Consider the following 21,311-nt stretch of genomic DNA (forward strand, 5'->3'; position numbering starts at 1 on the left):
AGCGGGTGAAGGGAACGCACCAAGGCAGAAGACTGAGACCATGCAAGTGCAGTGGGAAATGGTGAGCTTCCTGGGCAGCTGCTGTTGGCATTTGTGCCCCCCAGAAGGCCAGCAGAGCAAAGCCCATCACACACCCTTTCACAGCACGGTGGAGACCTGCAGACCCATTATTTTAGGCTGTTCACAACAGAGCAGAACTCTGCTGCACTATGGACAGTCCTCTTACTCCCCTCCTTCAAAACTTATTTGAAGCTTAGCAGTCTGCTGAGTTCCATGTAAATATTTTCTTTCCAGGACAACAGCCCAGTGATTCTCAGTAGCCTTTTTTTTTTTTTTTTCCCCAGCTTATCTTATTTTGACATAAAGGTGAAGGAGGGTTTTTTGCTCCTCCATCAAGTAGTCCTAACCTGGAGTTCTTTAACAGATCTAGCTATTAAGCCACAGTCTACAGCTATAACTAGAGCTATGTTATCTGAAATGTATTTTTCTTCCTAGTGTTTTCTGAGCTGGCTCTGCCAATGGCAAACAATAATAATAATAATAATAATAATAATAATAATAATGGTAGGAAGATACACACTTCTGCTTTGTTTTCACCGCCATTCTCTCCTCTCATGCTAGTCTCTGTTATACTTAGATCTGAATTTTAATTTCTCTACGCTCTTTACAAGCACACAGCACATCTTCCTGTTCCTCTTATAAGGGAACTGTGCCCACCTGACTGAAGAGCACTGCAATACTTGCATGACCATAACTCCTCATTTCTTCATTTTGAGCGTGTCACTGTGTTGGGAAAGGAGTACCTGCTATAGAGACTGCAGACTGACAAGGCTGGGAGTGTGCAATTTGTTTCTGACTTGCATCTGAGTTGCACCTTTAGTATCTTCCCCTTAAATTGAAATTGCCATGAGTATGACAAATAATGACAAGATATGGGGTCAAAGAGTCTCATATCTCAGGTCAATAGTAAGAATGAAGCTTTTACTTGACAGTTATTTCATAGGTTGTATGACTTGTATGACTTCTGAATCCATTTTCTAGTACCCAGGCAGGCAAGTATTAAATGGGAAAGAGTGAATGCACACCCAGAGTGAGCTCTGCTGTCAGAGATAGCAGTCCATGTTTAGAGCAAATTACCAGCAAATCCAAGGCTGTTTCCAGCTCTGCTCTGGGTGGAATGAATCATTTATGTGAGCTGCATCTGAGTCCCTCCTTAACAGAGGGAACATTTTCTCCCCATCTCGTCAGACATTCATTTCTGAGCTACCAAGTGTCAGGAAATGGAAGGTTACATAAGGTACTGCCCATGCTGTATTTCTTCACTTGTGAATACAGGAGCTTGGTTTCCATGCCTGTCAATCTGTTGTTTTTCACCCGTATATGGGAACTCTTCTCTATCCTGTATTTTGACTTTTACCGTTGCCCAGTGTCCTTGGCAAAACACTGATGGAGACAAAACATAGGTGGAGCTATTAAAAAGAATAATATCTTTTCAGGACACTTTAGTGACAATTTGGTCATCTGTATCACATTCACACTAGAGTCTAACCACTCATTGTCAAGACTACTTATTTGTGAGAAAAATACATTGTTCTATTACTGGCTCTATCCCCCTGTCACCTGTGCAGAGTTGATACTAAATGAAGACCAGGTGGAGCAGTACAGGCACCGAGACTGAGTGATGTTAGATTGGAACTGGTTTTTGGAACTGAAGATGAGTTGCCAAGTTACACTTCCAAATACCTCAAGACTTACCAGCAGGATTAGGAGCAAAAAAAATGCCATCCCACCCTGCAGCATTATGAAGATGAGGTGGAAGGCCAGTTCAGATGAGCTATCAAAAGCAGCCTTCAGTGACACAGCAACAAGGCTGATATCTTGTTGGTTAAAACCTAAGAAAATAGCTTCTGATTTTGTTACTAAGTCTAAATCTGGACTGTTCAGAAGAGTTAGTGGGACTCAGTCTGCCTGTGACAAGATCTCGAAGGCACTCACTCATCAATGGTTCCAAATACCTTTCATCCTGTTTTCTCCACTATTGCATCCCATTCCAGATCCTCTTTCCAAGGGTTTCCTCAGACAGCTTCAGTATGAGAATGGCAAGTGAAATACCAGTGTCAGAAAAGAGAGAAAAATAAACATTAAAATATATCTTTGAATTTCTTCCCTCAAGAGAACAGTCGGGGAATGAAATAATATAGCAAGCATATTCTTTTGGGCATCCTCGAAACACTCAATGATTCATTTAGTTTAAAACAATTAGAATGCCATTACATGTGAAATACTTTCTGATAGTTAAAAGCACAGAGTATTATGCAATAGGTAATTATCTTCCCAGTATTTTGATTTTTAATCTCAATTCTTTTCCCATAATGACATTTCTTTCAATGTCCCAATAATAACTGCCTTCTAAATTTAGAAAGAATTTTACATCTTGGGCGTAAGTACATACCTATATTGCTAACCATTACTGTAGACTCATAAACTGTCAGAAGGAAACTTAAAACAAAATTACTGACCTTTAACTGTCACCCTATGTAATATCTATCTATCATATTGTATCAATGTGCTGTAAATACAGGTGGCAGCTTTAGCCACAGGTCCATGCAGAGGAATAAAAAAACCCCTATGGCCCCTTGGGTGAACTACCAGACCTCAGGTCTGAATGCATGGGCGTAGCTGGTACAAAGGGTGGTAGGGTTTGGTGCTGGTCTAAGCAGCAGGATGGGAGTGGGGAGGGTTTTGTCTTTCTGAGTCACCACAGAGGCTGTGGGGATTTTACTATCATTTTTTATTTGTTTTGCCCATAACTGGGTTGTCTAACCCATTGTTAACAACTCACTGAGATCTGACATCAAATAATTGCCTTCATAGATAAATACACTTTTAGAAATCCTCCTTTCATCAGTTTAAAATAGAGCATGCATTTTTCTGGTGTATGTATGGCTAAAAATAAGCAATTTAGGAGTAACTGAGAACGACTTAAAAAATCAAAGGAGCTTTTAGATACTGCTTTTCCTGATAGTGAACAGAGACAACTGATAGAATCGAAAGGGGGTACAGAGGACTCGTTCATGCTGGTAACGCTCCTCAAGCCGTCAGGTCCTTTTCCAAGCCAGAGCTGCGGGAGCTATTCCTGTCACTTGAAATTGTCAGGATGTGAATCAGAAGTGCATAGCAATTTTTTATTAGACTTGTCATTGTGCATGTCCTCTCCCTGTGAAAAACATCAATGCACAATTCTGTGACAGAATGTCAGCATAGATACATTGGAGAAGAGCAAATGTAATGGTGCCAGCGCGGAAGATATTATTTCAGCCCAAAGAAAATTACACATCTTCATTCTGGCTGACAACCTAAACAATGCCATGCTTGAAACATAAATGATATACTGTTTAGCTGGAAAAGCCATTAGGCATATGATGGAGTGGAAGTGAGCTAACTGCCTTCCTAGAACAAACAGTGCTTTGCATTTCACATAAGCATGTTGACAGGTTTTTAAAAATTTACTTCCAGATTTTGCTTTTCAGACAGAAGAAAAAAAAATCAATAGCAACAATTGAGAAGTGACATAGCTACATGCCATGCTGCTTGCTCTTCTTCCCACTCTTACACCTCTGAAGCAGGAACCACACACTGACCTGCCAGCATTTCCATCCATTTTTAGGCAGTCTGAAGTATTCTAGCATGTCTCACTGCTTGTCCAGCTTTTATCCAAAGCTTTGTTTCTCCTGGTCGTTTAAGCATGTTATGAGGGCATTTAGCAAAAGATTTAGAAAATCAAGGTATGTTTCATATTTTATCAGGAATGATACAAAACAATTACAGTATGCAGACTAGGCCAATCTCATGTTGCTTCCGTATTGATTCTCTTTTGATGCCATTTTATTTTAAAACACAATAATAGAAAACAGAGTTAGCAGAACTTTCAGCAGGTCTTGCAGTCCATTCTCTTCCCTAAGGCAAAATCAACCTTGCTTTTACCAATTCTGGCAGGTATTTGTCTTAGCACCATAAATGCTTTTTAAGACTTGCAATAACAGCAGTTCCATGTGCTCTCTAAACCACTTATTCCAGTGTTATTTGACACTAAAAGTAGAAATTAGAAAAATTAGAAAAATTAGAAAAAAGGAAACAGTGTCAAGCTGTCCATCCACCTAGACTTGGTGATATCACAGCAGAGGCAAACTGATGTGAACGGGGTTCAGGGAAGGACTGAAGCTCCTCTTCCCCCAAAGGCCTCCCACCATAGCCTCCGTCCTTACCCTGGCAGGACACCCCGGGGGTGGCACAGCCAGGTTGAGTGCACAAGGGGAGTCAGGCGCTATGGTCAGCAGCAGGCTGCGGAACAGAGTTTTCATTCATGCTACTAGTGAAAATAAGGAACACAAGCAGAGGATTATAGTTCACATGCCCTACGTACTGAATTGTATTTCATTGTAAATTTCTTACTTTTTTTTTCCTCATTAAAAGCAATTTCAAGTTACAAACAAGTGGGTACTAGGTGGAACTTGTTTGGCTGTTTTTAATGCTAACATTTCTCCCAGAAAGACAAGGATCTGAAGGTGGTCTGTCTAATTTCAAGTAGGCTGGCTGTAGCTACTGTACATTGAAATATTCATCTTTTCCACTAATTGCTGTGTGGGAGTTATTCACAGAATGAAAGAACCTTTTGTGTTTGCTGTCGTACATACCAGCTCTAAGACAACGTTCCATTATGTTTTTTTTTTTCTTCTCTGCCATTGGTACCAGTTAGTATTTTACTATATTAGCAATCATCCAAAAAATCTTTACTTGAATGATACAGAGAAGGGCATTCAAAATTGAAACTAGCATTTGGTTAAGCAGGCAAGTTACAGATTCAAGCACGCTTGGTGAAATAAAGACCTTCTTCAGTAAGAGAGGAAAGCTACGTCTCCCGGTAGTCAGGATGGTGCATTTCTTCTTACCACTACTGTGATCAAATTCCCTCTTTTACAACCACAAATCTGATCCAACTCTTGCTGCAGTTATTCAAGAGAGTGCTGCAGACGTTGAGTGTGAGCTGCAGTCAGGTCACAAACAAAAGCAGAAGTGGTTGCTGATACCAGCAGCAAATGTCAAGCAGTTTCATTCCAACCTGTAATGCTCTACTGCTGTGATGTTACGATATGGACTTTGCCTCCTGCTGTATTCACAGAAAAGTATTAGTAAAGGGCAAACTTTTTAATTGCCACCTCCAAAATTCTAAAATGATAGGATTTTATCTGTTTTTTTTTTTTTTTTTTCAAGAGATGTAATCAGATACATTGATCATACATGTGGATATCCATTACAGGTAGGGATTTCAATTTTTCTTGATTCTATATTCCATTTTAGGGTACTGGGCGATGTTTTCCAAGATTTAAATGATAGACTCCTCTTTAGAGTTCTAAATCTAAGGTAGAAGTGCCAATACATCTGAAAACAAAAACATACAATTGACAGGAACATCTTGGAAAGCTGAGTCCAATTTGTGTAAGTTGGTCAGAGTCCATTTTAAAAAAGCAAGGAAAGATGGTCATTGAGGAACCTAGACATCTATGCCAGAGATAGCCAGCTAACAAGCTCAAAAATATGACTGAGGACAGACTGTGACAAGTGAAATGACAAGAAAGAGAAAGTTTCCAGTCACTGTTTAATATGACAGCTAATCTAAGAAACACAGGGGGACCATATTCTTAAGTGGCCAGTAGTGTCATGCCACTGAAGCCTAGATAGTTGAATCTTGGGAGGGTTTAGCTCTATAACTGTGTGGAGAGTGATAATTGTACATTAAAAGTAATTATTTAGATCAATGTTTATTTCTACATGCCACAAAAAACAACCATCGTTAGAGAATCAGAAGAAAACAAATTCAATATCAATGAAAAAACCTTGCTGTCTGTGGATAGTGGAGCTTTTTATCCATGGATGATATTCTATGTGAGTAAGGATGTTTGGCCTCATCATCTTCTGGAGTTATAGCAGTTGGGTTGTAATGAACTTCAGCTAGGGAAAATAACGGGGGAAAATTTTCAGTGATGCTAATTTGGTCTTACTTATTTAGAAAGAAACCTGACTATGCACAACTCAATAAATACAGCTATGCTTTAACTTCTTTGTGAAACTAACAGAAATCAGCATGTTTCCAAAACCAGCTAGGAATGTTTGGTGCTTAGGTCAGAATTCCTATAAAAGAATTCTGTTTTCAAAATACAGCTCTGCAACAATTTCTTCATCTCGAAAGGCAAAATATTCTGCTGGGATTCTTCTGAACTAAACAGGCTCACAGCAGGTCCTGTTCAGTTTTCTGTAATCCCCCAAATCTTTGAGCTTTTGGGAATGCATGAGATAGAATAGACTACAGTACTCCCTAACTGGAAGCAGGTGCCATGAGAATGACAGCCAGCTGGCACAGGGTAGAGCATTTCTTAGGTGCCTAGGATGGAAGCTAAGCTGAGAGTTCCCCTCCTTTTGGAAAAAAGCCATACCAGGATCTTAAGGGTTTTCTTACTTTCCTTCATATAGCAAAAGCCATCTGTAACACAGCCATTAACCCCAAACTGAAGTCTGGCATAGACAAAGCAGTGAAAGCTTTCCTATATATTTCCATTGGTTGGGATTTGACAGTCACCATATGGAACCTTAGCATTTAGTCTACTTTCTTATATCCTTTCTATATCCTAAAATTCATATTCGGAGAAGTCCTGGAGGGGAAATCCGAGCCACTCAAAGTTGAGCTTGTTCCATTGCAATTTAGATTCCACAAAGTTGGGGAAGGGTGTCGGTGGTTTAAATTCCTTGGTGTAGATGCGCTTGATCCACTCCAGTCTGAAATCAGAGAGCAGAAGGCACAGGAATAAAATCATGTATGGGAAATTCTTCCTGGTGTGTCACATTTCAAGCTGCCAAAGACCAGGGAGGAGAAAGTTCTGGGCTTGTTTCTTGTACCATCCTTGTACCTGCCCTGAAGCACTGGTCTCTGTGCGGCATAACGCACAATTCCTGATATTATGTTTTACACTAGCTACGTCACACTTGTGCAGGTAAGGCTGGATACCAGCAATTCAGTCTTCTATTTCCCCTTTAGGGATCAAGTCCAGTAATACTCATTTAGATAAGGCCATGCCAAAGAGTTCAGGAGATACACAGGGGAGAGGAATGGCAGTCTTACCCTTATTGTATCATACGGCACAGAGCTGGCTGATGCTCAAGGGAAAGTACGCCATGTGCTGCTTAGATTATTCTTGCTGAATTCCCCCAGCACAAATGGAAAGCTACATATTCCTCAGCAGCACACAATGCACAGGACTGTACACACAATGCTCATGACACAGTACATTTGTGTTAATACAGGATAAGTTTCTGAAAATCAACTTTGTGAAAACTGGAAATCCACCAAACACATAGCTCACACACTGGAATGATGAACTGCACATATAGAATTAGTGACCAAGCTGGAATCTCTTTCAGAAAGCTACATTTTTCACTGCATACTGACACCTCATGCTCATATCATACAAGCAGTTAAAGGAAGAGGAAAAAGTCCAAAAAATTATCCAATGCAATGCAGAAATAATGGAAAACTATTGAGAAGAACACCACACTTCTTAAAGTAGAACAAATGTGACACAAGCCAAGCTAAACAAAACCCCTTAATGCTTACCAGAATAATTCTTTCGATTAAATCTCCTCCAACAAAAGTGCACCTGGCACTGCTTCATTACATCATCCTTCATTAGGCAATGAAACACAAAAATAAAGAATCCTAAAGAAGTAAGAAGAAAAAAATCACATTTTTGGGGTTGATTCTCCAACCTTCTGTCCCTTTTCTGATGTTTTTGTATGCCACTGAGTTACCGTAAGTTATGTATAGGCAGAGAGGTGGCCTCTGGGCCAGTATCATGTTGGTCCAGAATTACACTTGAAAGTCATTTGTGCATATGAAAGTGTAATGGAGAGAGCTGCCTGCACATTTGGTATGAGAATAATCTCAAAATCACTGGAGATTCTCAGCAACCATTTTTATTCCCAGATGAAAAAGACTGTACCAGCTCCTGAAAAGATGCATTTATTGGGACCCATGTTTCTGAAGCAAGCATTCGTGTCTTTAACAGTAATATCTATCATAGCAATGCTATCTAAACAACACTGTCATTTCACTTCAACAGAGCTTTCCTACTGAAATAGCTAAACAGTATAATACAAAAGCTATATGAGCTCTCTGCTTCCCCCATACTTGAATTATATAATATTACAAATGTATTTCTGTTCCACAGTCCTAAACCGTTCCATTTATAGCCGTACTCCATTCAGAAATTACCTTGCAAGCTGTTAAAAATGCTGAAGAGATACAAGAAAAATATCCTTACTGCTCCCCAGGCAAAAAAGGCAAAGCCCCAAGTTAAGCCCAAAAGGAACATCAAACTGAAGGCACTTTTGACGTCCTGGAGAAAAACTTGCTTCCAGAATCTGTGTCTCTTTTGTGTCCTTGATTTCACAGAGTGGACTTGAAGGAGAACTGTGATGAACATGGCTGTATTCATCAAAAATGCTAAGAAGATATATGCCACAACGGAGATGTAAAACACTGTGTTATCTTGAATCCAGCAACTGCAAGAAAAGGAAGCATGAATTTGATAATGAATTCTGCAGACAGTGAAGCTAATGAAGCTTGGTTTCCAAAATAATCCTCATGTATGGTTCTCTGATACCTAGCAATGAGCATTCCCTAACACCCATTACTTTCCCCAGTAAGGACTTTCATAGAATCTCTCTAATTGGTTGCCTTTTTCGTGGATGTTATAGAAATTTAATATCTTGGAGAATTTAATATTTCTGTCAAATTCAGATAAACTTGATAAATGTTTCACAAATTAATAATGTGCATACAAAAAGATACACTGCCTTAGGAAAACCAAGTTAAATATGACTTAATTTGGAGTTTAGAAAGACAAGCATTGGCTAGCTTTTCCTTGTACAGCAATTACTGAGTTTTGTTGACTTTTTGCTAAAGACTGGTAACAGTCTTCCCTCCAAGGTGTTATGGGTGTGTGTTGTCCCTCTGACAGTACAGAATTCAAATATTTCAGGTAATCTTCACCAAGTGATCAGATTGTGCTCAACAGAAAGCAGGAAAAAATAATTAAGCAGACGCACTCTATGTTATAAAACCCTTTTAAAGGATGAAAGAACGTAGTGTTTTCCCACTGGAAAAGAGGAGGTTGAGATGATTAAAATAAAAGAATTTGAAATGATGAAAGGCTTCTTAAAGATGAAAGAGACAGTGATGTGACTTGACATAAAAAAATAAAAATAAAAATAAAATAACAGAAGCAAATGTGCAAAATACTAGAGCAATTATTCTGCCTTTAGAGTTTACCAGAAATCTAGAACATGCAGGAGCAGATACAAATGTCACAACAAACTGAGTTACTGTCGTGTAAAGGAAGAGAGATTTTCCAGAAAGAAAAAGTGTAGCTGATACAAACAGTGGCAAACTATGTTGGGCATAAAACTGGAAGAATCCCTCCCTGTCCACAATTCCAGTCCACTCAAGTGAGAGTTACTCCATATGTTAGCCACGTAGTCCAAAAGGATCCACTCAACCAGAACCACTAAAAGGAGAGGGTTAAGATGGCAGAGAAAAGACAAAAGTGAGAGAGCAGTTGTTGCCTTTTGGTTATTTCTTCAATCTTTAAGATACTTTGAAAACCATCAAAACAATTGAAATATTATACTTACAAATTGCTGAACGGATTCTTCTCAGACTGTGATCCACCGCCATAGAAGTCTTTATTTATAATGAGTACAATAATAATTACAATAGCTGGTATTCCTAAAGTGGAAAGAAAGAGAAAAGGAAATATTTCAATTAAAAAAAAAAAAAGAAGAAGAATATGGGAAGATGTCAGATAATTTCTGTTGAGTAATTACCACAGACATGTACATCTTGGGATCAAACTGTACTCCTAAAGCTCCTTCTGAAATGAGTGTAATTAAATGTGTGGCATAGCAGGATTAATCTCCTTATTTATGTAAATTACAAATGAGTAGGCATAAAATATCTGTGTTTGCAAAATGTTTGTGAATGTTCAAACATCTCCAGAAGGGATCCAATCTGGTAAAATAAAACCAACTGATTATTACAAAAAGCAGAGCGTTAAAAGATACGCAGACCACAGCATTTTGCATTAATATCTGATAGAGACAGACATTTTCCAGCCAGTGTTTGATCAGTCTTTTCTTCCATTCACTTCCTATTTGCCACATTTCTTTCAGTTCTGGCTCTTCTGTTCAGAATAACTGCTGCCAGCAGTGCCATTACGTATGGCTGCCCCTGAGAACAATTATGTGCAATATTAAATCTGAGGATAGAGATGATTATATGCTGCACACTGTTCAAAAACATAAAAAATGCTTTAAAACAGCACCTAATGGCTACCCAAACAATATGGGTCAAATTTTGCTCTAGGTCACTGCCTTTGATAACACCTTTTCTAATAACTGAGCCAGCATACTGTGTCCCTTTCATTATGTTTCTCCCTAACAAGTCTCTTGACGCCAAGTGCTTAGAGGAAAGGTGAATCAGTGAAGTCCCCAGGAATGAAAGCCAAATCCATCCCCTGCAGGGGAATTATGCATAGATAACAGCTAAGAACACTAGGCCTGGTGAGGGAGATCAGAATTACCTCTGTGCATCACCAACACAGGGGCACAGGCTGTGGTCAGCTCACACTTCCTCAGGCACATGCACTGATGTTAACTGCCACGATAAATCATTCCCGTACAGACTAGGAGCAGTAGGGAAGGCATTTATTTACATTAACTTTTGGCTTTCCTTGCATATAACTGTGCAACATGCACTTCCTGTTACTGTCTCCGTGAGCAGGAGAAACTTAAGCTGAACCTGCCTGGGAGAAGAAATACATCCTTAAGGCTTAGGGCAAGCACCACATTTCTACTAGCTCAGTGTCCTAACTTACTTTTGCAAACATGCCCCTATCTTAGAAAATGTAACGAGCACAGAAGTTGAAAAGAAATTCACTTACTTACCCCATCCAGCAATGCAGCATTTTAAGATGTACTTTGGGATGTAAATATTGAAAACTTTTACAAGAGACAAGTAAAAGTGAACAGACTCCAGGCACATCCATGTGAAAGCTGCAAGCAGGAAATAGTGAAGGAGCGCAGCTACAGTGATACAGAGAGCTGGCTGGTTGAATGAGGACAGCCAGGGATTGACCAGGAAGACCAAGTTCAACATCAGCAGCGTGGCACAAAGATTTAGCAGGATTTTTGCAGGATTGTCTCTCCGCAGCTTTCTAAATGGAAGTGGAAAGTTACAAGGTTATCATTGCACAAATTGTGCTGGGTACATTCTATAATACCAGGTAACATAAATGTGTGTTCAACACATTACAGATTGGCTTCCTGTAGTGTAATTTGTATCTACATTAACATTTTGAATCAAATCATTAGTTTATTTCTGAAGCACATCTTTCAGTCTGAAAAAAATAGAGCTTCTATATACATGAAAGACCTACTAGGCTATTCACACTTGGTAGAAGAGAGATTTAACTTCTTTTTTTTTTTTTTTTTTTTTTACTACTGCATGAGATGTTAATTGTTATTGCAATATTACTGTCTTAGGAAAACACCTACAGTCGCCTAAGGCTAGAGCCCCATCGTTCCAGGAGCTACTTGTGCATACAGTATGAAACAAAACCTATCCAAAAGGACAAAACACCAGAACAATCAACAGCAAGAGAACAGAAATATAAGCATTTCTTTGTTATTGTTAGTGTCATCTAATGTACCGTCTATATAGAGAGAATATTCCAGTTTCTTGACATGGTATCTTACCCATACCCACAAAACACCCATTTATGAAATTACAAAAATTTAGGAACACAGAAGTTGTTGAACAGTTCAGACTAGTGCATATCTCAAAGTATAGGGATTTTAAACCCTCCTGTTTCACCACAGTCAGAGGTCAAAATAAAGAAATACTTATACTTTCTGATCTCACTCTTGCCTCCTGTGCATAACATTAACAAATATTACCGAACATTCTGCTAGTTACTGAAAAATCGTTATTGCTAAAACATTAAAAATGACACAAGACAAAGGATCAGACTTACTCAAAGGCTAGATATGTCACCAGTGTTATACCCAAAAAAAGGGAAGAAGCACCACATCCTGCATAGCTTATCAGAGTTAATACACGATCATTTTTGGTATCTATCTCTGTCCGGGATAAGTCCTGTGTTACAAGATAAAGAATCACAGCTGTTTGCCAGATAAAGAAAATTGCTTTCCATATTTTCACATGGATAAGAAAACAAACTTCTACTCTGCCTACTGCTACTTTAAGAGGGTTTCCATTAATATTTTTATGTGTTTCTTATTGTATAGCCCTACAGAATATCCACACTAGTATGGTCAGCTCCTATATTCAGTATTTAAAATATCTAGTACTTAGTTGTGAAGCTAGAAAAGCTGTACTTCAGAAACCAGAAATTCAGCAAGGATTCCAGTATCTCACACACATTGTTCAACTGGGAGCTTGCTTTGTAGGAGAAACTCTGGTTTGTTTCACTGGCAGTTGCCATGCTGGGAAACTGCACAAACTTGCTAAATGTCTTGGAGTGTGGGAGGACTCTCCACATCCAGAAAGCATCACCCTGAAAAAGTCATCTGGGAGGCTGGGTCTTGCTTCTCCCAGCTGTTGCCAGGAGTGATATTGACGTGATTTTTGATGTTTCCTGCTACAGTTTCTCTTCTCCCTGGTGAAACTTTGAACCTCAAACAAGTAACCTACATAGCTGGTGTACCATAGACTTAGTGCTGTTAAATACCTGTATCCATGCTTATTGCTTAAGTGGAAGTGCAAAAGAGGCGAGTTCTTAAAATCAGACTGATTTCTGTTTGCTTGAATAGCAGCTTCAGCAAGTTGTCTAAAATCTGTAACATCTAAATTCCTTCTTGCAGAAGTCACATTTTTAAAGCCTAGAGAGGGCTTCCGTGCCTCTTCTTGAGCAGGGCAATGCTGACCTCTAGGGGAGGCTGGGCAGGCATCTGACAGGGAAGGGACAGCCTTTACCCCGTAGGTTGTGTTCTACAGATATTAAACAGTTCTCAACTATCTACTTAGTTTGCTTTGACCTTTCCTATTCCTATGCATTTGTTGCAATCCATTCTCAGGCAGCCATCTCTGCACTCTCATTTTTTGACATCTGACTTTCAGAGGCAGTTTTCTGTGTATTAAAATACTGACTGCCTTTCCTGCCAAGAGATGATCGTTAATGACATCTCCCATATTTATATTAAATTTACCTTCCTGATGGAGTGTAGACAAAACTAACAGAAAGATGTAATATCATTAATTGCCAACTGGTAGGTAATAAATTTAACACAGTATTTCCAATGCAGCAAATAAGGCATTAATATGTATTAAGTTACATTTGCAAAGAAGTACAAAACACATCCATAAAATGAATTTGTCTTGAAGCAAGTGACATTTAGAGGACTTTATACCATAACAATTATTATAACTGTTTTGTTTGTTGTTATCAATTTTGGCAAAATTGCAGATAACTAACAGCTAGTATAGATATGAATCTCCCATCTCTCCCCAAAATTAGTGATGACTTTGTCTAGTGCCACGGGACTTTTTTGGAGATGATTCATGGAATACTTACCAGCAAGACTCCAAAATGGGTAAGATGGTTACAAAAACAGATTGTGTAATTCATATCTGTATATTCCATTTCACACCCTGATGTATTCCAACCACCCAGTCCATCTGTGTAATATAGAAAAAGAGATTTTTAAGTAGAGTTAGTCATGCTCAGTCATTTATAGCTCTGCAGCATGCAGAATGTGTGAAGATGAGCTCAAGTTAGTACAGATTGCAGGGTCATTTAGCAGCACACAAGTGATATTTCACACAGGAACACATCTTACATAGTTGCCTGAGAACCTCAAAACTTGGATGAAAGCCTTTGGTGGAACGAAGAAATATTTAAAGTCATTTACATGCCTGCACACAGAGAAAGCAAGAAGGTAAGGAAAAGTCCATTTGACTAGATTGTACTGCAGGATATGGAAATATAGAAGGCAAGAAATATTTATAGGGCAGAGAAATTGTTTAGACAGCATGTAGCATTGAAAAAGCCACATCTTCCCTAGTAACGTTAAATTTATGACCCTATTTATGTGGCATGTATGGCATATTCAGAAGCTAAACTTCTGTTAAATAAATAAATAAAATCTAACACTAATAATTGGGAATCCTCTCCCACATGAACTGAGTTAACCCAATACATGGTTATCTTTCTGTGTCTGTTCACTCTCTGAGCCATATCCAAGGCTCGACCCCAGCGAAGCCCCCACTGACTTCCCTGAAGTGACTGTGAGAAGTCATCTGACGTTTCCTTGCATTTTTGCTTTTTTCTTAGACTAACTCTTCTTATCTGTGTGGATGCATCATTGTACAATGCCAGACACATAACCACTAGTAGTAATGTCGATTATGGAGGTATTGGTGCCAGTGGAAAGGAGCAAAACAGAAGGGGCCACACTGAAGAGCATAGACTCAAAGTTTCAAACTCCATGTCAAGGAGCCAAAGGCTCTGGTGACACAGCAAGTGTGACAGCTCTGTACACAGCACTTACTGTTCTTCTGAAAATCCCAAAAGGCGCAGTGCACTGCTGCATTACCCTGAAAGCAGAGAAGAAAGAGGCTGTGACATTTATTCAGTACATCTGTGCATTGTCCGCACTTGCAGACAGTGCATCTTGCTTGTAATCAGGATTTATAACTATGGCACTTTGATTTATCTTCCCCTGTACTGCTTGACAAGAAAGCCCACTGAGGAATGAGGAGAGTTTGGTCTCTGATTATTAGCACAGTAGTGCCTCAAAGGGTCTGTAAGTTACTGAAAACGCTGCGGTTCAGCAGCAGTGAGACAGCTGGTCCCTGAAAACCAGCTGGGATATGGTGCACTCATCCATGGCACTGAAAACCAGCAGAGGGTCCCCATTTTTGCCTTCCCCATTACTAAGTGAAATCGTAGCAGTCAGTGATTTTCCTGGTTTTACCAGCCTTTCTGCATCTTTCATTGTCTGTTTTGGCATAAAAGCTGACAAGTTGTCCAGTTTAGATTGATTCCTATGTCTGACCTCATTGGCTTCATGTGGTATCTGAGGTGTCATACCTAATTACTGGTGACATTCAAAAGTTATGGCTAAGACCTGGAATAACAACCTGAGATTTTACATGATAAAAAAAAATAATAATAGTAATAATCTCAAGATAAGAAAACCTTTATTTCACAATTTCAGTGTTTCTGTTCTCTCTCTGAAACCAGTCAGGGAAGAGACCTAAGAGAAAATAAAGCTTGCCTGTAGGTCACAAGCAGATGAACAAATTTAAATGGATATTTAATGCAATGTTTGCTCTTGGGGACATTCTAGTTTATTACTCATAATGCTGCAGCAAACTTTCCCAAGGCGCAGATTCATTTTCCTTTATTATGAATAAAGTTTGGTAAGGCACAGCGTTTACAGGAAGCCACCCTAACAGATAAGCTGTTAAGACTTGTGATCTGTAGACTGCCAAATATAATTAGGAAGAGAGCCAAAGATGTAGGTTACGATGATAGCTCATTAAATATTTAATTAGGATATTTTTAAAAGGTCAAGGAAAAAATCTGAGAGGTGCCAGATGGCCTGGTGGAGTAAAAATGACAGAAGAGAGAGGATATCTGGATGAAATTTTTTTCTAGAACTGTATGTAAAGAGCATATTGCCAAAAAAGCAGCATTTTCAAGCTGTCATTAACTTGAACTTTAATCAAATTCATCTTATTGAGTAATTTTGTTCTGCCCTCAGTTTGCAATGTGTTTGTATGGAGACTGAACCATAAACATTTGCAACACCAAAATGTTAAGGAGGAACCTGTTCAACAAGTTGGACCCATGCCCACTAAAAAACAATTTAAAATGGATTTTACTTTTGAAACATCATTTTGAAAGAAAACAAAGCAAAGTAATTTTGAAAACTTCTACGCAATGTTTTCGAGTTTTTTGAAATTTGCCCCTCTTGGTGACTAAAACAATTGGCTGAATTAGGAGCAACCACAAATCATTTCAGTCAAACACAAGCTGCCATTTTTTAGCAAATAAACTGTTCCTTGAAAAGAGTTGCCCAGATAAAACAAGGAAAACATCCCTTGCTTCTAGCATGGATTTAGCATGGAGACACATGCTTTACTAACCTGCAGGAATAAAATAAGCCACCGAGATTTGTGTGGACTGTCAATCTTCTAGTTGATAGATGTTGGAGAGGTCAGTCAGCAAAAATTTTTAAACTTATCTGACTAGTTGCCAGTTTATTTTAAGGATAAGTGAAATAGTTTTTATTTCAACAACTTTCTGATTAAATGAACATATCCTACCGTATTTTGGTCTATGTGCTGAAGAGTTATATTCACAGGTTCATTAAGGTTCTGAATCAGTGAATTTTCAATGCTGGCACTCACAACATAAGTGTTCAGCCTCTCCTTCTGTAAACTGTCATCCTACAGTGGAAAAATACACACATGCAAACAACTCCAAGTCATTTAAGTTACCAGCAATCGTGCCCTTTGCTGCTTCCATTTTTTTCAAATTGTCTTTCTTGGAAATTGTGATCAGCTAAACACCATGGGATGCCTGATATACTTTAGCTACTTTCTACTTAATTGGAAAATGTAGTTAGTAGCGAATTCAGGGAAAGTCTCCACATCAGCAGAAACAGAACACAGTTTCAGATGCATCAGCCGGATTGAGAAAGCTGCATAACCATTTCAGTACATCAAAACATTCAGTTGTACATCATTTAGCTCATTAGACAGTAGACACAATCGTGAATGCTTCTTCTGTATGAAAAGCATTGCTCAGCATAATATATGTTTCATCATACCAAAAGAAACATCTTCCTTTTTAAATTGCATTCATGCCCCAGAGTTAGGAAAACACAGCAAATATTAGAACATTCCTAAATGATGCATATTACTTCTGCTATTATTTTGATGGAGAAAGAAATCCTGAAATTATTTTCATGATATTTGACGTGTACCGTATGTGTTTTTTAAGCAAGAGCTTACTATTTCCTAGAGGAAGATTAGGGTATGTTCTTTTCCTACAGAACAAAAGTATTGGAATAACATCAGCTACAGAAAATGAAGAAAATATCTACAGTCTCCAGACAATTCTCAGAGCATTATCACTACTGAGAAGGTTTTGCTGCTTGGATGCGTTTTCCCTGCACGTTTCTCAGTGCTCCATCAGTCTGATGCTAAAGTGCCTAGAACAGATTACACTGTTGGGATTTTTCTTTTGTACACATTAAGACAGCTGAACCAATTGCTACCATGTTAGCATTTGTTAGGAATCACAGTTACCACAAAAAGTGAAGTCGTGCCAAAAAAATTAAACTGGATCTTTGGATGCTTTTCTGGGTCAGAGTACTTGTCCCCTAAGAATGTCTTCAGTGATTTTGGCAAAAACACTGAGGCCAAGGCCTTTTTGAAGGAGTTTTCTTGAACATTGATCTGCAGGAAAGAAATGACATGCTCAGAGCTGCCTTCCTCTAGTCAAATACACAACAGTACAAAACAGCAACAGGAATTGCCTGGTTTAGTCAGTAGTCCATGAGGTGACACTTATTCTCACCTTGAGATCCACTCCTTGGTCATATGAGGTGATACCAAAGGCCAGTCCTTCAAATACACTGGGATCTGGACGCATCACCAGCAAAGCCAAGGACGTGGTTACGACTGATGCGTTTCTTTCTGTGTAAGCCATCTTATAGCCTATCTTCTCAGTTGTCTCCAGGATACTTTATCAGGAGCAACAGCAAGAAAAAAAAGACACATCTCTTGAAATATTATCCTAGTTTCACAATACCCAGTCAGGAGACAATCAGCTAAAAACCTCTGCTCTGGTATATGATCACAAAGAGCACTCACTAGAGCAGGATGGAACCAACTCAGGATAGATGGCATTTTGTTTGGCACAGGGTCAGTTGACTGCAAGCAAATGAGTTATCATAAAATCATAGATTCATCCAGGCTGTGTCATACATGCCTCCATGCTGAGCTGTAAAGACCATCTCTGAGATGAGGTGGTAGCTACTCAGTCTCCCTGATCTGCCTCCAGCATGAGATACTCACATACAACAACTCTGTGATGAGGACTTCTACAGAACTGGTTCTGGTAAAAGCACCTCGGACAACACAGAAAACAATTTCTACCCCTAAGAACCGCAAAAATGTCTAAGATCCAGGTATTGAAAATTGCTAACTCTTGTGGTAATTGTTTAACAGACAAAAAGCATGAATTTCCCCATGTTTCCATTTTAGATCAGGAAGCTACTTCTGTGCAGTGATATTACTTACATATTGGTCATTTTTCTAAAGTTCTGATCTTCTATTTCTTGAAGTAAAATATAGTTCAATATAGTCAATATATCCTCTGCAATTGTCACACTTATATCTTCCAAATTCACAACATCAGAAATTTTATTTGCAATGATTTCTAATTCTTTCATATCCAGTGTTGCATTTGGCAAGAGATCTAAAATATGCTGTACAACATCTTGTGCATTCTCTGAAAAAAAAAAAAAAAAGGAAACATGATTTAAGCAGTACAGCCGTACTTTTAGCTATGTAGCTACAAGTCTCCATGTTAAAGCAGGAGGGCAGAGTGTGCTTTTCCTCTGTTTCCATATGGTCATAATGCTTCTGGTCTATTACAAAATTATGACCCCAAAATATGTCAATATGCCCTCCACATGAAACTGGCAAAAACTTCAAAGCAAAATCTGGATGTCTCAGGTTATATTTTAAAGGGGGAAAACAATGTAGTTTTTATAAGAGTATTATCACCTGCTTTTGGATAATAAAGATTATCTGTAAATACTATTTAGTTTTAACTTTGATCATGTTTACAAGCATTTGTGAGCTCAAAATTAAACAAGACTCTCCCTCAACCCAAATACTGCTTAATTGGTATAGCAGCAAAAGCAAATTATGAATGGTATAGTTTGAAAAATAAGTATTTGCCATTCATTATACCATCATTCTTCTATAATTTTTTCATAGAAAGAGAGCTTTATACCCTGGGAATCAGAGAGACTACGCAACTACAGATATCTTTCAAAGATCTATTTATTGATGCCACTGCTGCGTAGGTGGATAAACTATGGTATTGGTTTTGTACACCGTTCAAACAGCTTGCATTGGTTGGCATAGTTTTGAAAAGAGATATAACTGGGTGGTAATGGTCACATTGTATATCACACAAATTAGCGCATACACTTTCAAATTCCATGTGCTAATTTGTGTTTACTTGCATGCAATCTACAGAATATGAACTCTTTTGACATGGTAACAGGGAAAGTATAGACAGGCAAAACCTGTCATATTATTCTCGTTACTTATTTAGTTCTAAATCTAAATGTAGAATTTTAGACTAGTCTTCAGAGTAATAGCTAGAGAACTTTGAAGCAAATGTGAAATTCGTTTACATTAAAAACATTTTAAGATGACCAAGTGAGTAGGTTGCACATAACACAACCTTATAGCTTCAGTTTTTCAGATGTCCAACACACACATTATCTAAATATAAGCGTTCTACTTTGATTCACTGTGTCACTGAAGTATCTGGTGGCTTACCGTCTGTTATGGTGATATCATGAAGATCTAAAATATTATTTGGAAGTTCTTCCAGTAATTTACATTCAGTCATATTGGGTTTTTCCCAGAAAGCTTGCTCAAGATCAATGTTAATTCCACTGAAACATGAAAACACTGCACATTAAGTTACATGAAAAAATATGCATTTTTGATGTTCCCCATATTTAAGTAGCTAAAAATGTAATTAATTGGCCCAATTTTGAAAACTGACTTGCAAGTGAGACCTGACTTAGCATTCATTTAGCACAGTAGGAGCAGAGCCCAAATGCCAGAGCAATTTGAAATGCACCTAGAGATCGTGACATTCTGCCACTGGAGGGCAACGTGCCATGAATGTAAGCACAAATGCTACGGTGCATCTGTTTCCTCTCCCTGCTAAAGCAGAAAGTCAGCTTCCTACTATGCTGGCTCGCACTTGCTGCAGTTGGTGGAAATGATGCAATACTCCCTTTTCCTGCATCCTACACCGGACTGGCCCTGTATACTTTCCATTTTCCTTGGCATGGCACTGTCACGTGCCATTACAGATGACCATCTGGACTCTCATCACAGGAAGCCTTGCACTCCCTCCTGTTTGCCATGCAAGAACCAAAATGAGATGATCTCGTCACTCACCAACTCCTTTGAGCAGACTCCAGAGGGTTTTTGCTGCAGCTGACCTCAGCTTTGGTAGCTGGACTTGTTAGCGGCCAGTAATAATTACCCTTGTATTTTGTCTGTGAAAAGCTCTCTGGACAGTCCATTAGTACTGAGGAAGAAATACAAAAAGCTCTTAAAAAAAGATTTAGTAGTCAAAAAGAAGAATTCCTTGGCACCCAGGGACCAGCTGTCCAGTTTTGGACTTCCACTCCTTCTGAGACTGAGCTGTAATTTTTACTTATTTTGTAGGCTGGATGGGATTATTTTAACAAGTTTACTGGCTGAAATAAAACATTTTGCCTAAATATTTTGCCTGTTCTTCTGAGGCCTTTTTCTTTTTTGTTTGACAAGGTCAGTTCTAAGGTGAAGTGCTCCCTTCCCAACATCAAAAATCGTAATTTAATGACAGTACATCCTGCAGTCTTCTCTAATCTATCTGAAGCTACTTTCACACTGCCTCCCATTATCCCATCAATGTCTTTTCCTTCAGACTTGCAGTTTTATGCGTGACCTTCTGTAAGTCTTTGGTAAAAAATATGTTTTTGAATTTCAGGTACAGTCTGTTATCTCTTATCTCTGCCTTATTTCTGTATTGTAAGGACTGATAAAGATTGCAACCAAACCAAAGAGATTACTTACAATTTGAGGCTTGATCCAATAAGCATTAGCATTAAGAGAATGCCTGCAGTGGATTTGGTTTCAGTGTTCGGCTCATGTCTCCCTCAATAGCCAGAACCTGGGGCACTGCCTATGAGCATGGGCTTCCAGATATGCAGCCATATCAGTCTGCCCTCCCCTTCATTGCAAAGGTGCTCACACCTGCCTCAGTAGCAGGAGTCATGGTTTAGCCTACCTCCATTTGTCTAGAACCAAAGTTTTTGATCTTCTTGTCATTACATTGCATTCTATAGCTTGTGTATCAGATAAG

The 21,311-nt window shown here is 38.7% G+C and overlaps 1 protein-coding gene across 1 annotated transcript in view; it reads right to left on the reverse strand.

Annotated features, from left to right (window-relative positions):
* Window positions 1-6,676: 6,676 nt before the first annotated feature.
* The window catches only part of ADGRG4 (adhesion G protein-coupled receptor G4), a 30,907-nt gene continuing 16,272 nt past the window's right edge, over window positions 6,677-21,311 (reverse strand). The window contains exons 10-23 of the mRNA XM_040572776.1: window positions 20,360-20,492; window positions 19,724-19,842; window positions 18,446-18,656; window positions 17,721-17,886; window positions 17,450-17,599; window positions 16,463-16,585; window positions 14,680-14,725; window positions 13,704-13,807; window positions 12,144-12,265; window positions 11,056-11,324; window positions 9,745-9,838; window positions 8,324-8,613; window positions 7,667-7,768; window positions 6,677-6,831 (exon numbers count right to left, since the gene is read on the reverse strand). Of these exons, the coding sequence (XP_040428710.1) occupies window positions 6,677-6,831; window positions 7,667-7,768; window positions 8,324-8,613; window positions 9,745-9,838; window positions 11,056-11,324; window positions 12,144-12,265; window positions 13,704-13,807; window positions 14,680-14,725; window positions 16,463-16,585; window positions 17,450-17,599; window positions 17,721-17,886; window positions 18,446-18,656; window positions 19,724-19,842; window positions 20,360-20,492 (2,084 nt within the window). The remainder of the gene's footprint in view (window positions 6,832-7,666; window positions 7,769-8,323; window positions 8,614-9,744; window positions 9,839-11,055; window positions 11,325-12,143; window positions 12,266-13,703; window positions 13,808-14,679; window positions 14,726-16,462; window positions 16,586-17,449; window positions 17,600-17,720; window positions 17,887-18,445; window positions 18,657-19,723; window positions 19,843-20,359; window positions 20,493-21,311) is intronic.

Source organism: Cygnus olor, chromosome 13, assembly GCF_009769625.2.
Source record: "Cygnus olor isolate bCygOlo1 chromosome 13, bCygOlo1.pri.v2, whole genome shotgun sequence".
Lineage (NCBI taxonomy): Eukaryota > Metazoa > Chordata > Aves > Anseriformes > Anatidae > Cygnus > Cygnus olor.